The sequence below is a fragment of the Artibeus jamaicensis genome, unplaced genomic scaffold, assembly GCF_021234435.1.
Source record: "Artibeus jamaicensis isolate MK-2021 breed Jamaican fruit bat unplaced genomic scaffold, CSHL_Jam_final contig_3190, whole genome shotgun sequence".
NCBI classification, from domain to species: Eukaryota; Metazoa; Chordata; class Mammalia; order Chiroptera; family Phyllostomidae; genus Artibeus; species Artibeus jamaicensis.
In genome coordinates, this window is record NW_026521746.1 from 162497 (window position 1) to 182574 (window position 20078).

The 20078-nt window shown below is 43.8% G+C and overlaps 1 protein-coding gene across 3 annotated transcripts in view; it reads left to right on the forward strand.

Annotated features, from left to right (window-relative positions):
• The window catches only part of CCNY (cyclin Y), a 101282-nt gene extending 81489 nt beyond the window's left edge, over nt 1-19793 (forward strand). For 2 of the 3 annotated variants that reach the window (XM_053663511.1, XM_053663513.1), the window contains 2 exons: nt 17829-17991; nt 19240-19793. In XM_053663511.1, coding sequence (XP_053519486.1) covers nt 17829-17991; nt 19240-19356 — 280 coding nt within the window. In that variant the 3' untranslated portion in view covers nt 19357-19793. The remainder of the gene's footprint in view (nt 1-17828; nt 17992-19239) is intronic. The other variant, XM_053663512.1, reaches the window with a different exon arrangement.
• Nucleotides 19794-20078: the final 285 nt, after the last annotated feature.

A 20078-nucleotide genomic window follows, 5' to 3' on the forward strand; every position in this document is an offset into this window, starting at 1 on the left:
CTTTCTTTCTGCTGCATAGTATTCCATCGTGTAAATATAATATTTTTTGATCCATTCATTTACTCATGGTCACTTAGGTTGCTTCTAGCACTTGGCTATTGTGAATTGTGCTGTTATGAACATTGGGGTGCATAGGTTCTTTTGAATTGGTGTTACAGGGTTCTTAGGATGTACTCCTAACAGTGGAATTGCTGGGTCAAAAGGCAGTTGCATTAGTTTTCTGAGGAAATTCCATACTGTTTTCCACAGTGGCTGCACCAGTCTGCATTCCCACCAATAGTACACTAGGGTTCTCTTTTCTCCACAACCTCACCATCACTTGTTTGTTGATTTGTTTATCATGGTGGTTCTGATCAGTGTGAAGTGGTATCTCATTTTGGTTTTAATTAACATCTCTCTGATGGCTAGGGATGCTAAGCATCCTTTCATATGGCTCTGGGATCTCTCTATGTCCTCCTTGGAGAAGTGTCTGTTCCAAATCTTTTGCCCATTTTTTAAATTGCATTGTTTATCTTCCTGGAGTGGAGTTGTATGAGTTCTTTATATATTTTGGAGATCAAAATCTGGTCTGAAGTATCATTGGCAAATATATTTTTCCATATGGGTTTGTCTCCTTTTCATTTTCTTTAGCCATACAGAAGCTTTTAATTTGATGCAGTCCCATGTGTTTATTCTTTCCTTTATATCATTTGTTAGAGGGAACATATCAGTGAAAATGTTGCTGTGTGGAATATCTGAGGATGCCTTGCCTATGTTCTCTTCTAGGACTTATGGTCTTGCATCTTATATTTAAGTTTTTTATCCATCTTGAGTTTATTTTTCTGTGTGGCGTAAGTTGGTGATCGAGTTTCATTTTTTGCACATAGCTGACCAGATATCACAACACCATTTTTAAAGAGGCTATTTTTATTCCGTTTTATGTTCCTGCCCTCTTTGTAAAATATGAATTGACCATAGAGATACGGGTTTATTTCTGAACTCTCTATTCTGTTTCATTGGTTTATGTGTCTGGTGTTATGCCAGTACCAGACTTTAGCTTGCAGAGACCTTGTAATATAGTTTCATGTCAGGTATTGTGATCCATCATCCTTTGTTCTTTCTCAAAATTGCTGCAGCTATTTGGGGTCATGTATGGTTCTGAATAAATTTTTGAAATGTTTGTTCTATATCTGTGAAATATGTCATTGGTATTTTAATAGGCATTGCATTGAATCTATAAATTGCTTTGGGTAGTATGGCCTTTAGATTTTGTTAATTCTTTCAATCCATGAATATGGTACATGCTTCCATTTATGTGTCTTTCTTAACCTCTTTCTTCCTACATACTTTTTTTTCTTGTTGCTATATCAAGTGGGGTTTTTTCTTGGTTTCTTGACACGGATTCCAGCTCCTGGGGTCTGCAGCTTGTGGGTAAGATACGAGACAAATTCACACAGACTATTGAGTCCTGTGGAGGAAGAGGGATGGCACAGCCACTCTCTCAAGAGGAGAGTACCTCAGAGCACCTTAGCCACTCTGTCAAGAGGAGAGGGCACTTAACCTTTGCCTTGAAAGGCTTTTATGTGGTTCATTTTGCACAGGAATACAGGGTGTACACATAAAGCTCATCAATCATTGTCAGGCAGAAATGATTAAACAATAGATAACATTCAAAAAACACTGAGGACTTGGAATAAGTCTGAGTCAGGGTCAGATAGTTAAATGGCCGTAAAACTTTGGTAACAAACTAACTTCACGCTTGGACCCTTATCATTTAAACTGAGGGTTTTAGCAAAGTAGGTTTCATAGGATTTTATGCATTCTTCCTTAGGCCTAATCCCCCTAGGGAACTGACCCTTTCCAGCACAGGGCAGCACCACCTCCAGCATTGTTTCAGGCTTAAGTCAGGTGGGGGAAGTAAGGCAGCCAAGAGATTAGGAGACTTCTTGCAGACAGAATGAGGACTCAGGCTATGTCAAAGCTGAGGGGGTGAGGTTCCAGCACCCCCTTTTTCTATAGCCCCCCAAGTCTTTCCCTTAGGGCCCCTTCATGACCATGCCTGTCTTAGGTCATCTCTCTTTTGAGGAATCTTACCTGTCTTTGGCTAACTAGTCATCTGCCCAGAGCCAAACAAGGTGAAGAGAAAAGGGGCAGAGGTGGTGCCCCTACCAGTAAGTTAAGCTTTGTCTCCTAAGTGGCTTATGGTCTCAAGGTTCTTTATTCAGTCTTAGCCACAGGGGATTACAGTTTCTGAAACCCTGTTGGCAGGGCAGTTCCCAAGAGTTTCTGTTATTGATATTTCATTATTGGTATACAAAAATGCCTTCAATTTCTGAATATTGACTTTGTATACTGCTATCTTGCCAAGTTCCATATTAGGTTGAGTAGTTTTCTTGGTGCAGTCTGTAGGGTTTTCTCTGAACCCTTTCGTGTCATCTGTAAACAATGACACTTTTACTTCCTCCTTTCCAATTTGGATGCTTTTTATGTCTTTTTCTTGTCTGATCAGTATGGCTAGGAGTTCCAATACTAAATAGAAGGTGAAAGGGGACATCCTTATCTTGTTCTTGATCTTAGTGGGAAAGCTTTTAGTTTTTTTCCATTCAGTATGATATTGGTTGTATGATTCTCATATGTGGCCTTTATTATGTTGAGGTGTGCTCCCTGTACTCCTGCATTGCTTAGTGTTGTATCGTAAGTGGGTGCTGTACCTTATCAAATGCTTTTTCCAAATATATAGATATAATCATATGATTTTTGTCTTTCTGTTTGTTTATGTGATGTTTTACATTTATTGATTTGTGAATATTGTACTATCCTTGTATCCCTGGGATGAATCCCACTTGACTGTGGTGTATGATCTTTTCAGTGTATTCAGTTTGCCAATATTTTGTTGAGGATTTTAGCATCTATGTTTATGAGCGATATTGTCATGGTGTTTATATTCTTTATTTTGTCTTTATTGGTTTTGGGGTTAGGATGATGCTGGCTTCATAAAAAGACTTTGAGAGTCTTCTCTCTTCTTGAATTTTTTGGAATAGTTTGAGAAGGGATAGGGGTTAGTAATTCCTTAAATATGTTGTAAAATTCTCCTGTGAAACTCTCCTGTCCAGGGCTTTAGTGTGCTGGGAGTTTTTGGAATACTACTTCAATTTCATGCTCTGTTATCGGTCTGTTCAGGCTTTCTGCTTCATCTTGATTCAGTTTTGGGGGATTATTATTTCTAGAAAATTTTTTATTTCACCTAGGTTTTTTATTTCTTTGGCATATAGTTCTTCATAGTAATTTCTTACAATACTTTGTATTTCTGTGATATCATTTGTAATTTTTCCTCTTTCACTTCTGATTTTATTTATTTGGGTCTTCTTTCCTTTTTCCTTGATGAGCATCGTTAAAGGATTGTCAATTTTGTTTATCTTTTCAAAGAACCAGTTCCTGGATTTATTGATCCTTTGAATTATTATTTTAGTCTCTATTTCATTAAATTTTGCCCTGATCTTATTTACTTCCTTTCTTCTACTCATTGTGGGCTTTGTTTGTTGTTCTTCCTCTTCTTGTATACATAGGGTTAGGTTGTTTATTTGAAATGTTCCTATCTTTTGTAGGTAGGCCCATATCACTACGAACTTCCCTCTCAGGGCTGCCTTCTCTGTGTCCCATAAATGTTTGTCTGTTCAGTGTTTTCATTTGTTTCCAGAAAGTTGTTGATTTCTTCCTTGATCTCACTGTTAAACTCATTCATTGTTTAATAGCTTGCTATTCAGTCTCCATGAATTTGAATGTTTTAAGTTTCTTCCTTGAAGTTGGTTTCTAGTTTCAAGATCTTGTGGTCCAACAAAATGCTTGATATGATTTCAGTTTTTTTTAATTTGTTGAGGCTTGTTTCTTGTCCTATGCTGTAGCCTATCTTTGGAAATTTTCCATGTGCATTTGAAAAGAATGTGTATTTTGCTGCTTTTGGATGAAAAGTTTTATATATACCAGTTAAGCCCAATTGATCTAGGGCATCATTCAGTGTTGCAATATCCTTGTTGATATTTTGTTTGGAAGATCTATCCATTGTTGACAGTGGGGTGTTAAAATACCCTAGTGTAAGTGTGTTGCTGTCTATATTTTCTTTAAGTGTTCCAAGATTTTCCCTATGTATTTGGGTCTTATGTTGGGCTCATACATGTTTACAATATTTATGTCTTCTGATGGAGTCTTCCCTTGAGCATTATGAAGTGTCCTTCTGTGTCTCTCTTATGGCATTTTTTTTTTTGAAGTCTTTTTTCTCTTATATAAGTGTTGCTACCCCAGCTTTTCCCCCCTATTTTCTAGGAATATTTCTTTCCAGCCGTTTACTTTCAGTATGTGTAAGTCTTTTGTTCTGAGGTGGGTCTCTTGTAGGTAACATATGTGCAGGTCATGTTTTCTTACCATTCAGCTGCCCTATGTCTTTTGATTTGGAGCATTTAATCTGTTTACATTTAAAGTTATTATTTATAGGTATTTATTCATTACTATTTTCCCCCTTTGTACCTGTGTTCCTCTCTCTCTCACTCTTTTTCTTCATTGCCTTAAAGCAGTCCCTTTAGCATATCTTGCAGTGCTGATTTGGTAGAGGTGTATTTGTTTAGCTTTCTTTTGTCTGTGAAACTCTATATTTGGCCTTCCATTTTAAGAGATAGCCTTGCTGGATAGAGCAGTCTTGGTTGCAGTCCTTCGCTTTTCATTACTTGGAATCTTTCTTGTCATCCTATTCTGGTTTGTAGTGTTTCGGTTGAGAAGTCAAAGGCTAGCCTTATCAGAACTTCCTTTCTCCCTAACTGCTTTTAAGATTGTCTTTTGTCTTTAACACTTGGCATTTGAATTATGATGTATCTTAGAGTGGGCCTCTTTGGGTTCATCTTGACTGGGACTCTCTTTTCTTCCTAATCTTTATTGGCTTTACAGAAGCTTTCTGTCATTATTTTTTCAAACAGGTTTTTATCCCTTGCTCCTTTTCTTCTTCTGGTATTCGTGTGATTCAAATATTGTTGTGTTTCATGTTGTCCTGAAGTTCCCTTTAGCTGTCCTTATACTTTTTGAGTCTGTTTTCATGCTGCTGCTCTACCTGGATGTTTCTTTCTACCTCTTCTTCCAGGTCAGTTGTGGGGGCGACTTCCTCTTGAGTGTCTCCCCGGTGCCACGGACACGCATGAGTGAATAAATATGGCTGAGATATATTGAGATCTGTTCAGGGGAGGAGGAGTGGGCTGTGGCCAGTTTCTCAGGGTAGAAAAAGGCCTGCAGCGGCCAGTTTCTCTGAGGAGAAAAAGGCCTCGAGTGCCTTTCTCCATAGCCTTTTATTGGGTTGTAATACACAGGAATACAGGGCGGCAGGGATCAAACAGTAGATAAGATTTCAAAGAGGTCTGAGGGCTTCAGAGTCTGAGTCAGTGTCTGTCAGGAAGAGAGTTGCAGAAACTTTGGGAGATATACTCATTTCCTCTTGGACCCTTATCATATGAATGAAAGCACTCTTAGCAGAGCAGATTTCCCAGGTTTATCAGCAAGTCTTTGTGATGCCAGATTTTTCCCCAGGACACACTCTAGCAAGGCAAGGAGCTGCACCTCTCCCCAAGGTATTCAGGCTTAAGGAATTAGAGAGCCAGGAAGTGCTTCTCCCAGAGAACATGGGGACTTGAGGTTTGACAAAGCTGGGGGTGGGGGGAGCAAGAGTCCGTTGCTCTTTGTTGTAACACCCCCCCCACCAGTCCTTCCATGAAGGCCTCCCAAGTGATTGAGTCTATCTTAGGTTGCCCCCCACTGTGAGGGGTCTTACCCGTCATTGACTTCTGACCAAGCTTTGGGGGCAGGGAGAGGAACTGAGGCAGCATTTGCTACCAGAGACAGGCTTTGTCTCCTGTGGCTGGCATTCCAAAGGTCGTCCCTTGCCCTTAGCCACAAGGGGTAGAGATACAATTCCTAAAATCAGGCAGAGCGGTCTACAACACTCACTAATTTGGTTCTCTCTTTTATCCAGCTTGGTTGTACTTCCTTCTAGTGTATTTTTTTTCAGATGTTGTATTCTTAATTTCTTCTTGGTTCTTGTTTATAATTTCTTTCTTCTTCCATGCTGTTGTAATTCCCACTCAGTTCCTTGTAGTTGTCATTGAGTTCCTTGAGCTTCCTTATAATCATGTGTTTTGAATTGTGTCTGATAGTTTGCTTGCCTCCATTTCATTTAGCTTTTTTACTAGGGAATCTTCCATTCTTTTCCGTTGGGGGTTCTTTCTTTGTCTCCCCATTGAAGGTAACTTTTTATTTGTTTCTGTGTCTCAGGATGCTCTGCTTTGCCAGCTGTCTTTGTGTGGTGGACTTCTGTGGTAGGAGTTCTATTGTATTCAGCAGTGCGGTGTCTTTGATCTCCTTGTCTGGATTCTCTAGGGGTGCTCTTTCTTCATTTGTGTGGATTCTCTTATTGTCCTTGGTTTTTAGCTTTTGGTGGCTTCTTTGTTGGTGGTTTCTCCTTTCCAGTAGGCTTACTGGTATTCACAACTCCCACCTTATTTTGTGTGCTGTTACACAGGTGTTGGTTAACATAGCAGTATCACCAGACAGCCAAACCTACATCAGCAAAAAGAAATCCCCTACTACATCAGCAGTCTCAACTACAATTGAGCAAAGATTAATAAATAAAGGTGAAGAGGGATATGGATATTATAAGATAAGACAAAGGAAATATGAGATAACTAGGAGAGAAGAAAATGTTATTGAGTGGGAAGAGAACTAACAAGAGTAGGGACAGAACCGAGGTGAAGAAAGAGAGTAAAATTTACAATGTACGCAAAACCACAGCAGGGTTGATATCAAGTTTAATAAAGGTAGAATGGCAATAAATCTATTGCACAAAAATGAAAAGTGAGTATGAGATGTCTAAAGAAAAATGATTTTGAGAGCATGGGGAAGCACACTATTAAGAGTTAGGAGTAAAGCCCTGGTTTAGAGCATGGAGGGGGAAATAAAATAAAATTTCTCACTCATCTTATCAGGGGCTGAGGGAAGGCGAAATGTAGTAAGACAGCAGGTAGTACTCTATGGGATTTAAACTATAAACGAATAGTAAACAAATAGGAGTTCCTTTTGAGAGGTATAGCAATGATCCTGGTATTTCATCCAGCTAGCCACTGTTTATAAAAGGTGTAAAAGAAGTAAGATTCTTACAAGAAGGGATAAAGAATGCGAGCTGACTTAAGGAAGAAGAGTGCTTATGCAAGGCTAGATGGAGGAGAAATAGTTTAGAGTAAGGGATGGGAACTTGTAGTGTGAAAGAAAATGAAGTTAACCACAATAGTTACAAAGCTCGGAAAGATGGTGAAATGGTTTAAGACAAGGGGAGTGTTCTGTGTGGGGTTGGAATAAGAATAACATGAAAAAATATATAATCTGAGCCGTGGCTGGTGTGACTCAGTTGATTGAGTGCCACCTGCAAATCAAAGAGTCAACGGTTTGATTCCCAGTCAGGACACATATCTGGGTTGAGGGGCAGGTCCTAAGTAGGGGGCACACAGACTGACTTTTTTCTCCTTCTCTTACCCCCTCCCTTACTGTCTCTAAACATAAATAATTAAGATATATATATATATATATAATTTATAAAAGTAATAAAAAGTAAAAGACCAAGAGTAGTGAGTTGTTTTAAGAATACGAGTGAAGTGAAAAGAAAAATTAAAATGCCATAAGAAAGGGAGAAAAACAAAAGGAACAAAAAAAAACCTAAATAAATGAAAAGAGAATTTCGCAAAAATAAATGAGTGAATGAATGAATGAATCAAATTTTAAAGAACATGCAAATTCTTGCCCCAAGCCTCTGTAGCTCAGTGGATTGAGCATGGGCCTGTGAACCAGAAAGGTTTGCAGGTTTGATTCCTAGTCAGGGCACATGCCTGGGTTTCAGGCCAGGTCCCCCAGTAGGAGGTGTGTGAGAGACAGCCACACATCGATGTTTCTCTCCTTCTCTTTCTCCCTCCCTTCACCTCTTCCTAAAAATAAATAAAACCTTTAAAATATATAAAATATGTGGATATTCATTTTTATAAACTTGCAAGTTCTGATGAAGAACAAGTCAGCTGTTGGTGTTCGCCTTCTGACTTCTTTCTGGATCTGTCTCTGGTTTTGTCTCAGCTCCAGGTCTTACTGTCTTACTTTTGGGGGAGGGGGAAAAGAAAAAAAAACACCTGCTAATTGTTAAGCTTGGCCACCAGGTTTTGCAGATCTTCCTGGCTCCTGTGGCGGGTGCGGGGAGGGGAGCTCTGTTTTTCCTTTCCCTTGTTTGGTAAAGAAGTGGGATCCATCTGGGCTACATTAATCACAGGTGCCCAGTTTCCAGTGCAGCCCTCAGAACACTGTGGCCTGCAGTCTCCACTGTGCCAGGCAGACGCCAATAAGCCACCTTGCTTTGCACCCCTTTCATCAACCCATTTGGTGAACTGAGTGAGAGCAAATATGCCCACACTCCTCACCTCTTGTTGGCCAGGCCATTGAACATGCAAGGTCGCCACCCAGTGTGCCTCAATTCTCCTTTTGAAAAATGTCTCTGGACACTGCTACCACTCCAAGCCTCTGCCTGGCTTTCCACGCACTTCAATTTTCTGAAAAGTCTAGAGTCTATCGCAGACACACAGCTAATCACGGCCCACCTCTTCTCCCAGCTCCAGGTGCTGCCAGAATCCGACGCCACTCTCTGGCACTGTCCCTGACAGCAACTGCTGCCCCAGCTTGGGTGATCTACTAGCTGTGTGTGTGCTTGTGCATATTTCCCCCCTCACTGTGACTTTGACATTCAAGTCCCTCCTGGCATGGGTCTGCAATTTGCCCACCCTAGGAGGGAAGGGAGCTGCTAGACTGTTATAACTGACCTGGCTCTCCTATATTTTCCCTGTGGCAGCTTCAATTTTTGGCACCATGTCCAGGGATGTTACTGGCCCACCTATATAACCTCCTTACTGTCTGTCTGCTTTGACGTGTCATCTGCATACCTTGGCTTCCAAACTTCGTATCAGCCAAGATTCTGTTGGCTGTTCACTTTGTCCTTTGGAAGATCAGCTAAGTGACCCAGTTGGGTGCATGAGCCAGTGGGCTCAGCTCCCACCTACATCACCACCATCTTTGGAAGCTGATCTTTTCTTAAAGAAGTCCCTTTAACATTTCTTGTAATATTGGTTTGGTGATGATGAACTCTTGCTTTTCCTCACCTGGCAAGCTCTTTATTTCCCATTTAATTTTAAATGATAGCTTTGTTGGGTAGAGTGGTCTTGGTTATAGGTCCTTGCTTTTCATTTCTTTGAATATTTCATGTCAGTCCTTTCTGACCTACAGAGCTCTTGTTGAGAAATCACATGACAGTCTTAGGGGAGCTTCCTGGTAGATAACTAATGGTTCTTTTCTTGCAGGTTTTGAGATGCTCTCTTTGTCTTTAACCTTTGGCATTTTAATATATGTTTTGGCGTGGGCCTCTTCGGATTTATCTTGTTTGGACTCTTTGCACTTCCTGGGACCTGTATGGCTTTTTTTCCTAACCAGGTTAGGGAAGTTTTCAGTCATTATTTCTTCAACTATTTTCTTAATTTCTTGTGATCTCTCTTATTCTGATACCCTTATGGTGCAGATGTTGATACACTTCAGGTTGTCCCATAAGACCCTTAGACTATCCTCATTTTTTAAAATTCTTTTTTCATTTTGCTGCTCCGATTGGGTGTTTTCTACTGCCTTCTTTTCCAAATTGCTGGTTTGTTCCTCTGCTTCATTTAACTGGCCTTCTGGTATAATCTTCATTTCAGATACTGTATTCTTTATTTCTAAGTGCTTCTTTTTTATGGTTTCTGTGCCATTTTTTAAGCTTACTATATCTCTTTGTTGAAGTGCTCAGTGAGTTCATCTCTTCTTCCCCTGATTTGCTTCAGTATCCTTTTAACAACCATTTTTGAAAAGTGTATCTGGTAGATTGCTTGCCTTCATTTCCTTTAATTCTGTTTGGGGTTTTTGTCTTATTCTTTCATTTGGGGTATGGCTTCTTCTCTCCTCATTTTGGCAGCCTGCCTGTGTTTGTTTTTAGGTGTTAGGTACATCTCCCTTGTCTCCCAGTCTTGGTCAGGTGTCTTGTGCAGTAGGTGTCTTGTGGTCCTCAGTGGCACAGCTCTCTGTTCACCTGGGCTGGGTGGTCCAAGAATGTCTGCTGTGGTGGGTTATATGCACTGTCCAGGTGTAGTTGAGTGTTGATTGCTGCTGGCCCATTTATGGGTGGGTTCAACCCTCAGGCTAGCCGACTATGGGGAACAACCCTGATTATAGTATATGAGCTGCTATGTGGGCATGCTGACCACATGCAGTGGAACTTGCTTCAGCAGGGTCTGGTGCTGGCAGAGATCTCCCTTTGATGTACCACTTGTGGAGCTAATTGAGTGGTACTCTGATGTAGTCTGAAGCCCACCATTGGGTGTGCTGTTTCTGGGGTCTCTTGGGAGGGATTCCAGTGCAGGTCAATGCTAGATGGTACCTGTGTCCATCCATGGGCTACCTATTTGGAGTTATTAAGTGATCTACAGTTTGTGGCAGCCTGTGCTTGGCTGGGGCCAAGTTGTGTTCCAGGGCCTGCTTCCACCAGTGTCGAGTCTGGGTACAAGTCATCAAAAGGCCCAAAGCACCCCAAAACCCACCCCTCCACCTCTCAGCTACCCACTAGGTTTAGTCACTGAAAGAGCCCCTGGCAGTACAAGATACATGAGGTATGAGCTCAGTGAATTACCAGGTAGGAGAAAGTTGGGTTCACCAGGTTGATAGTGATTCAAAGTTGGCGCCAGTGCTGGGTCTGAGGCCACCCAGCAAAAGCCTAGTGTACATCAAGCCCAGCCAACACCTACCTAGGGCCTTGGGAACCCCTGTGTTGGGGCAGGGTCTTGGGGAGTCTCAGGGTAACGCCAGCAGAGTTCATCAGGCTCAAACAAATAAATATTTGGACATATAGAGGAAGGACTATGCTGTCATCAGTCAGGACTTGTGGGAAACATTGCCCTTGCAAGTATGAACTCAGCAAGGCAGGACCCCCTCAAGAGCCTCCAAGAAAGTCTCCTCAGGGCTCAGGCTTGGCAGGGCAGGGCCACAGGCATTTGGGAGGTTGGAGTTATTTTTCTCCTTCCAGGCTCATACTATATGGAGGGGGAATGCATGATCCTGGAAAGATGGCGTCTGTGGGCCGTGTGGGAGAATGACTAAGCATGGGGACCTTGGTGGCTGACCCTTTGCCCTCTCCTCAAAGCCACACAATTTATTCTCTCCTTGGATGAGTTCCATTCACTTTGAGCCACTGCCATCCCTTCCTGGAGTCCACTGTGAGCGGCTTTGAATGATATTTTATGCACTGGCTTTTTAAGAGTATACTTGGGCTTCTAGCAGACTCCTGTCTCTCTGAAGGACAGACAGAATTCCCACTGATTCTCCCAGCCAGATGTTATGTAGGCACCTCTTCCCAGTACTGCGTGGTGCTCAGTGCTAGGGAGCCCAGCATGGGTTGAGACCCTTTGCTCCTGAGGGGGAACCTGTGAAGCTGAGACATCACTCTGGATTCTCAGCTACCACATGTGGGTGCGGGGCCAGCTCCTTTAGTGTCTCCATCCTTTCTACCAGTTTCCATATGTCTTCTGTAAATTCTCGGTTATGAGACTCCTGTTCAACTAGTCTTCAGTTGGTTATTCAGGATGACTATTCAATATTTTAGGTGTAATTCCTGTTTGGTCCTGGGAGGAGGTGATTTTAACCTATTACCTATTCTACTACTATTTGGGTCATCAACGTTCTTTTTTTATTAAAATCTTACCTGGTTCCAGTATTTCACAGATCTCTTATTATATCTCATTTAAGTAAGGCATCAATAAATATCATGTAAAGTAAAAATCATCCCAAATAAAACAAAGTAATTTAAATTTCATAGAAGTATAAAATTTAGCATAGGGATATATGTTTTGAGCTTTTTAATCCTTTCACTAGGCTGTATAGAAAGAGCATGCAAGTTATGTTATTTATCACCCTGGCCAGTGTGGCTGTGTTGGAATATCGTCCCATAGACTGAAAGATGGTGGGTTCAATTCCCAGTCAGGGCACATACCTAGGTTACAGGTTCAGTCCCTGGTAGGGGTGGATGTGAGATGCAACCAGTTGTTATTTCTGTCTCACATGGATGTTTCTCTCCCTCTCTTTCTCCTTCCCTTCTCATCTCTCTAAAATCAATGAGCATATCCTTGGGCGAGGATTAAAAAAAAAGTTGTGCTTTTTTCCAATTAAAAGACCTGAATGACTTTATTTTTTCCATCTGAAGCCCTCAGATGAAATTTCTTAATTTGGATTTTCCCTGTAGCTTTTCTCTCTGAAGGCACCCACCGTTGCTCACATCCCAGCTTTTCTTTTTTTTTTTTTTATTGCTGTTCAATTACACTTGTCCCTATTTTCTCCCCATTATTATCCCCTGTCCTACCCACCCCAACCTTCCATATTCAGTCCTTCCCCACTCTCGTTGTCTTTGTCGATGGGTCCTTTATACATGTTTCTTAATTTTACCCTTCCTTTTTTCCCCCCATTATTCCCTTCCCCCTCCCCTCTGGTTACTGTCAATTTGTTTTTTATTTCCATATCTCTGGTTCTGTTTTGCTTACTTGTTTGTTTTGTTGATTAGGCTCCACTTACAGGTGAGATCATATAGTATTTGCCTTTCACCATCTGGTCTTATTTCATTTAGCATGGTTTCCAGATCCATCCATGCTGTCACAAAGGGTAGGAGCTCCTCCCTTTTTTTTTACTGCTGCATAGTATTCCATTGTGTAACATACCACAGCTTTTTGATCCACTCAATTTACTGATGGGTGAAAGGTTTTCTTAAGCTCCCCCGAGGAAGAAATGCCAATCAGCCACAAAGTCAGGCAATATAGAGCTTTACTGGGGTTTGCACACCCAGGTGAGGCTCTCCGGTCCTCAGAGTGGGGCCGGAAAAGTCGCACCCAAGCAGGGAATATGGCAGTTTCATTTTGGTTGGCTCTCCTCGTGGGAGCTGGGGATTGGTCTCCTTTGAACAAAGCAGCAATATATCATTGGTGGCTTTCCTCGGGCTCAGGTTGCTATGCAGATATCCATTTTGGCAGAGCCCGCCCTTTCGGCTCTCTGGTCTGACCTCAGCTGTCTTCTGGGTTGTAGTTCTGCCATTTTGTGCTACCCTGCCCATCCTGACATTCCAACCTCTTTGATAGGATAAGGGGAGCCGTGTTCAGTCTGGCTACTTCCTGCTGTCAGGGGAGCATGGAGGGGAGGGGCTGGAGGTCCGCTGTTTCTGGTTTGTTAGGAAGGGGCAAGTGGTTTGGGCCTGAAGCAGAGCCGGGTTTTCCAACAGCGGGAGGATAAAGGAGGAGGAAGGGGTCAGGTTTTGTGTGATCTGAAGAGTGGCACCTAATAATTGGAGAACATCCCATCCTAGAAGCAGAATAGGGCAGGAGGGTATGACAAGAAATGAATGGGAAAGGGAAAGCCGTCCAGACTGCACTTAAGCAGGGGGGTTTGCCATGGGCGAGACAGCGTCCTGTCAACCCCCATGACCGAGATCTGGGAAGGAGTAAGAGGTCCTGAAAAAGATGGTAAACAGAGTAGGTAGCCCCATGTCCACTAGGAAAGAGATGGACTTAGCCACTACCTGCAGCGTTACCCTGGGCTCGGCGAGAGTGATGGGGGTCTTCAAATCTGGGCCACTTCAATTGTCTAGGAGTCCGAGAAGTTCCAGTGCAGCCAGGGAAGAGTCCACACCTTGATCGGCTGGTCCCCCACATGGAGGGGCCAGGGACGAGCCTCTAAGGGGACAGGCATTTCTCCAGTGGCCAAGCTGTCGGCAATCTGGGCAAGGCTTCGTTGGTGGCCGAGGTTGAGGACACTGGCGGGCCCAGTGCCCTTCTTTGCCACACTTGAAACAGGTCCCCGGTGGGGTGTTCTTTGGCCCGGACTTAGGCTTCAACCCCCTTGCTGGTGTTTGCCGCCTGCTGCAGGGCCCCTAGCATGGCTTGGGTTTACAGGGCTACCTTTTGCTGTAAGCTAACCTGGCGGGCAGCCTCAGCCTCTGCTTCCCGGTTATTGAAAACCTTAAATGCCATATTTACCAGATCTCGGATGGGGGTTTAGGGGCCATGCTCAGCCTTTTTCAGTTTCTTTCTAATATCTGGGGCCAACTGCAAGATAAAGTGAGTAGCTAAGACATTGGCTCCAGTGTTAGAAGCCGGGTCAAGGCAGGTATGGAGCACCATTGCTTTGGTTAGTCTGTTGAGAAACAGCGCCAGATTTTCTCCGGGGCCTTGGGTGACCTCTCTGAGCTTATCATAAGTGACTGCTTTCTGAGCAGATTGGTGCATACCTGCTATCAGGCACTCGACCATTTGGTTGCAGCGCCTCCAACCTTCCTGTCCTACCTGGTAGTCCCAGTCTGGTTCCACCTCTGGCACGGCTTCAGCTCCTACTGGCATGAGGGGATTGGTGGCGTGTGTTTGGTCTGCATGAGCTTTATCTGCAGTCCAGACGCGGTCGTGCTTGTCCGGGGTCATGGTGGAAGTTAAAATGATGTGCAGGTCATGCCATGTGAGGTCAGAAGCCTGGACTAGGTACTGGAATTCTTTGATAAAATTGGTAAGGTTAGTGGAAAAAGAGCCTAGGCATTTCTCAATTGAAGAAAGGTCAGTTAGTGAGAAGGGGACATGGACCCGAACGACACCTTCTGTTCCTGCCACTTCCCAGAGGGGGCAAATGCGGGAGTCTAGGGGTTCTAGATTCAGGCAGGAGCGGGTGTGTGAGCTGACCAGGGAAGAAAGGTCTTCAGAGGGAGGGGGAGAATCCAGCTGAGAGGGGAGGGCCAGGGCTGGAGTAGCCGTTGGCAGGAGCTGATAACAAGGGGGAGAAGGAAGGAAAGCAAGATCTTCAGGGGAATCAGAAAAGGAAGAGGGAGATTCTGGGGCAGTAGGCTTAGGAGACCTAACAGGTTCAGGGTTCCCTCGGGCGAGGAGAACTTGGGCTGTGGAGCACTGGGGGCACAGATCTGGGTGGGAGTGTAAGGCCCAAAAGCCCTGAATGTACTGGACCTCAGACCATTTGCCAGTCCTTCTGCAAAAATTATCTAGGTCAGTAAGGGTGACGAAATTGAAAGTGCCTCCAGGAGGCCAGGTTTCACGATTATTGAGCTGATATAACAGCCAGGCCATAGTGGGTAAAAAAAATCATCCATTTTCGCTTAAGGCCAGGATCAATTGTTGGCAAATTTCTCAGGAGGCACCCTAGAGGTGACTTAGGGTCTGGTTTGGACTCCTGCCCCCCCATTCCTGGTCCCACGAGGAGCAGCAGATGGTAATCAGTGTCCCACAACCCAGTCTGCTGATGCGGTCGGGTCAAAATGGGGATCTAGGCCCAGGGACGTCTCCTACGGTGCCTAGAGCCTCTCAGCAGAGGGAGAGCAGCCTCTCCCGGAAGGGTCACCCCAACGCAGCGCTGCGATTTGATGGAGAGCAGTCTCTCCCAGCAGACGGGGGCCTGGAATCAGTGTTCAGGGGCCAGAAACTTAAGGGCAATGGCACTTACCCTGGTTCTTTGTCTGGACTGGCGGGGTGGCCGCGAGACCTTGGGGAGTAGGGAGAGGAGTGGTGTTCAGCAGACAACAACTCCTCCCAGATTTGGCACCAAATGAAAGGTCTTCTTAAGCTCCGCCGAGGAAGAAATGGCAGTCAGCCACAAAGTCAGTCAATATAGAGATTTATTGGAGTTTGCGCACCCGGGTGAGGTTCTCTGGTCCGCAGAGTGGGGTTGGGGAAGTCGAGCCCAGGCAGGGAATGTGGAGGGGTTTCATTTTGGTCGGCTCTCTTCGTGGGAGCTGGGGATTGGTCCCCTTTGAACAAAGCGGCAATATATCACTGGTGGCTTTCCTTGGGCTCAGGTTGCTCTGCGGATATCCGTTTTCGCAAAGCCCGCCCTTTCGGCTCTGGTCTGACGTCAGCCGTCTTCTGGGTTGTAGTTCAACTGCCATTTTGTCCTACCCTGCCCATCCTGACAATGGGCACTTAGGTTGCTTCCAGCATTTGCCTATTGTAAATTGTGCTGCTATGAACATTGGTGTGCATAGGTTCTTCTGAATTAGTATTCTGAGATTCTGAGGCTATAATCCTAGCAGTAGAACTGCTTGGCGAAAAGGCAGTTCCATTTTTAGGTATTTGAAAAAGAAACATTCCAGCTTTTCTGCTCACCTCCTCAGTGCTCCTGTCCCCTGTTGTCACAGTAACATGAGACTGGAGCTCAGTCCTCCTTGATCACTGATGGCTTACTGGGGTGGCTCACCAACAACAGAGTGGGACTGGAGGACACCGTGCCAGCAGGATGGTGCCACATTAGGTTGAGGCTTGAAAAAATCAAGGGCCTGCATATAGCGGCCAGAACTGGAGGATCATTGTTCAGGAGAGCTGCAGAGGTTGGGTCAAGAGGAATGAGGCCTGGCACTGGGGAAAGGGTCTGTCAGTCTTCAGCTTCACTTACAGGAGATGATGACAATGTATCTTGTGCTCCTCTGGACCTAGGGGTGGTTTGAGTGGGTCCCCAGTACTGGAGATAACCCCAACCCTTGCCAAACTCAGTTCAACTCTCACTTCTGTGATCCCTGTGAAGCCTGCCCAGGCTGAGCTTGGTGGCTACATTCACTAGTAGTAACCATTGAGCACCAACTCTATGTCAGTACTGTGCTGGGGACCAGGCATGTGAAATCAGATGTCATGGTTTCTGGCTCTGAGGAGATAGGTAAGGGAAACTGGGGCAACAGTTACAGTGGAGCATGAGAAACGACAGAAATATAGCACTGTGTGGTGTGGGGAGGGGCGCAGCATGCTTCCGGGGCTCCCAGGGGGAATAGTGCTGAGACTGAGTATCCCACCCAGGATCTGTGCTCAATAATAGATCACTGAGGACTTTTTTATTCCCTAGGTAGAACTGTTGAGAAATAGATCTAATTTAAAAAATAACTGACATGAGGGCATTCTCAGAGATGTTTTAAAATGTATTATTACCTATCATTAGTTTTCATCAACATATAAATGGGTTGGCCAGGTGGATCTTAACACATGTGTTGGCTCCTTGGCTGACTACTCTAGCTGAGTGATTCTCAAAGTGTGGTCAGGACCAGCAGTATCAGCATCCAGTGGAAGCTTGTTAGAAATGCACATTCTCATACTCACACCAGACCTGCTGTACTCTGGAGACTGGAGACCTAGCTGTCTGTCTGTAGCCCTCCAAGTGATTATGTGTGTGCTTGGGTTTGGAAACTATGGCTTTCATTCTTCAGAGTTAATGAGTTTTTTTTGAGAGAGGCTGGGGCTGTGATTCACCCTTTCCCTACCTCCTTTGCCTAAGGAACCCCTACAGCAGCTCGTCCACTCTCTTCTCCCAGTAGGTGGGGAAGGGGCATTGAGGGAATGTATCCTCTACATCTAGCAGAGGCCTTTCCTCTGGACTTTGGTTTTGGACCCTCACTAGATACCATCTGACAGCTCATCTGCCCCATCTTCATTTGCTTCATCTGCCTGTGGTTCATGCTGAGATTTGTAGCCAGAACCTGCTGTGTTTCTGTTAGGTCTCAGTGAAACAAATCATCATACAGTATTTCTTGTGATCATCCCAATTAATCAGTCCTCATTCTTTTGGGCACCAAATCAAATGAATTTGGCTTTTCATACCAATTTAGTTGTTAATCTGCAACTCTGGTGTCTAGCAGTTTGCCTTGGCAGGCCACACTTTCTGGGATGGCAATTACATGTGTGTTCTTTTTGTCTTTGCAGGAATGAGCTAGAGCGACAGTTTCTTGAATTGCTCCAGTTCAACATCAATGTTCCTTCCAGTGTTTATGCCAAGTATTATTTTGATCTTCGTTCTCTGGCAGAAGCAAATAACCTGAGCTTTCCTTTGGAGCCTCTGAGCAGGGAGAGGGCTCACAAGCTTGAGGTAACATATTTCAATATATTGGTTTTTGGTGCACTTATTGCTGACACGTCCATTGGGTACCATGGAAGGGTGTGATCACAATGGTGATTTCTCTCACTGTGTGTTATTACAAAATAAGGAAAAAGTTATGATCTAGAGCTCATCAATTAATTTAGTTGATTATAATTTATATTTGCACCCTTATATTTGCACATATTCTTAATACTAGTTTTTATTCAATATGCATTGATTCTATTTTTTAAATCAAGGGTATTTTTAAAGTTTGTGTTTAAAGAAAAATAAGCCCACAAAAATGACTCCCCAGCATGCACTTTTATAAGGAAAAAGATACTAGAAGTTTCTGATTAATAAAGGATTGGTCCAGCTCTTTATTTTTTCAAATAAGTTTCCCCACAGGCCAGTTAGAATTAGGACCAGCCCTTTTGGTGTTGGTTTGGGTTTAAGTCCATCATCATTATGTTGTATAACTTTTGTTTGACATTGTTACATTGTATGACTCATACTTGTATGGAGCTCAGCTCCATATTTGCACCTAGCTCTTCCCATCTTATTTTTTGACTGGATGAAAAGTGGTGAGGTAATCAAAGGCTCACTAGTGAAACAGCCCTCCTCCAGAGCAGGTGTGCAGAGGCCCTCTGCATTTTCCTCTCTGGGCAGGGTGTTGGTCTCATTACATAGAACCTTTGACCAAAGCAGTAGATGGTACTGCTTTGGTACCATCATAGTAGATGGGACCAAGATTGGTGAGATTCAAGAGATCCATGCTGCCTGCCCCATCGCCCCCTTTGCTCCCACATTGCCCAGGCTCCCCCTGCACATGCGTCTAGTCACAGCCTCCCCATGAGGAGGTCCCTGTTATTGCCTCATTTAGACAAGGATGCTAAGGACTTAATTGGGGGCACATACCCAGGTTGCACACCCCTAAGCATCAATCTTGGAACTGGCTGACCACAGGCTATACTGTCTTATAGTAGTTTAACATTTTGAGATTGTTTTCTCAGACTGTAAGCACTTTGGAAACAGGGATTTTTATCTACACCTTTGTATCTGCCCTGTGACTGGCAGAGTCTGGGCTGTGGGATGTGAACCAGCTGGGGCAGGGCCTCTTCCTGGTTTCGTGCATGAGTAGTACCTCAGTGCCTAAAAGGATACTGCTCAGAGCAACACTTGGTGTCTGATGAGTAAGTGGATAGAGGGAGCTTTTAGGGTTTAGCCCTGACCTGAATTGTCTATTTTTTTACCTCTCAGGCCATCTCTCGCCTCTGTGAGGACAAATACAAGGACCTAAGGAGACCTGCAAGGAAACGGTCAGCCAGTGCTGACAATCTGACTGTGCCGAGGTGGTCCCCAGCCATCATCTCCTAACTGTGGGTGTCCCCACTGGAAGCTGTACTATCCCTTAGTTTCTCCTTTAATTTGAGAAAAGACAGACTTATGATGGTTTTGTTTTTTGTTTCTTTCCTTTTTAAATTCATAGTTCCATCAGGCTGCCTTGATTACTGCCTTCATGCTTTGTGGTCCACATGCAGCAAGGCTTTGAGGGAAGCAAAATCAGTATTCTGGAAATTCTGTTTCACAATTTACCCTGTCGTCATTAACAGCACTTTGTTTGTGAAGAAAAAAGACTCTAATCCTGGAGGAGGAAGTAAAAGGGGAAGAGAAGTTGTTTAGAGGCAGGAAAAATGGCTAAATTACATGGCCATTTCTTAAGTCCCCTATCTGGTCAGTAGGTGAATACAAGGGAAAACACAGCAGTAGGCAACACAGTTAGATGTGCATTAAAGACAAGAGTACTGCCTTTACCACCTCTGTCTGGATCAGTGTGTTCTGTAAGACTTCCTCCATTCCTTGTAGCTGCTTTTTTGGGATTTGGGTTTTATTTGTTGGTTTTTATTCCATTTAGGTTTTGGCCCCACACAACAGAGAATATAGTTTGTACCACGGCACAGACTTCCAAATAAATTGTACTGTTTGTTTCTTCCACACCCTTCCTGCGTGCGAGCTGTCTCCTGACAGCTTTCTTCCTCACAAGTGGGACACACTTTTTACACTTCTCTACAACTTTATACATTTTTTCTTCAGCAATG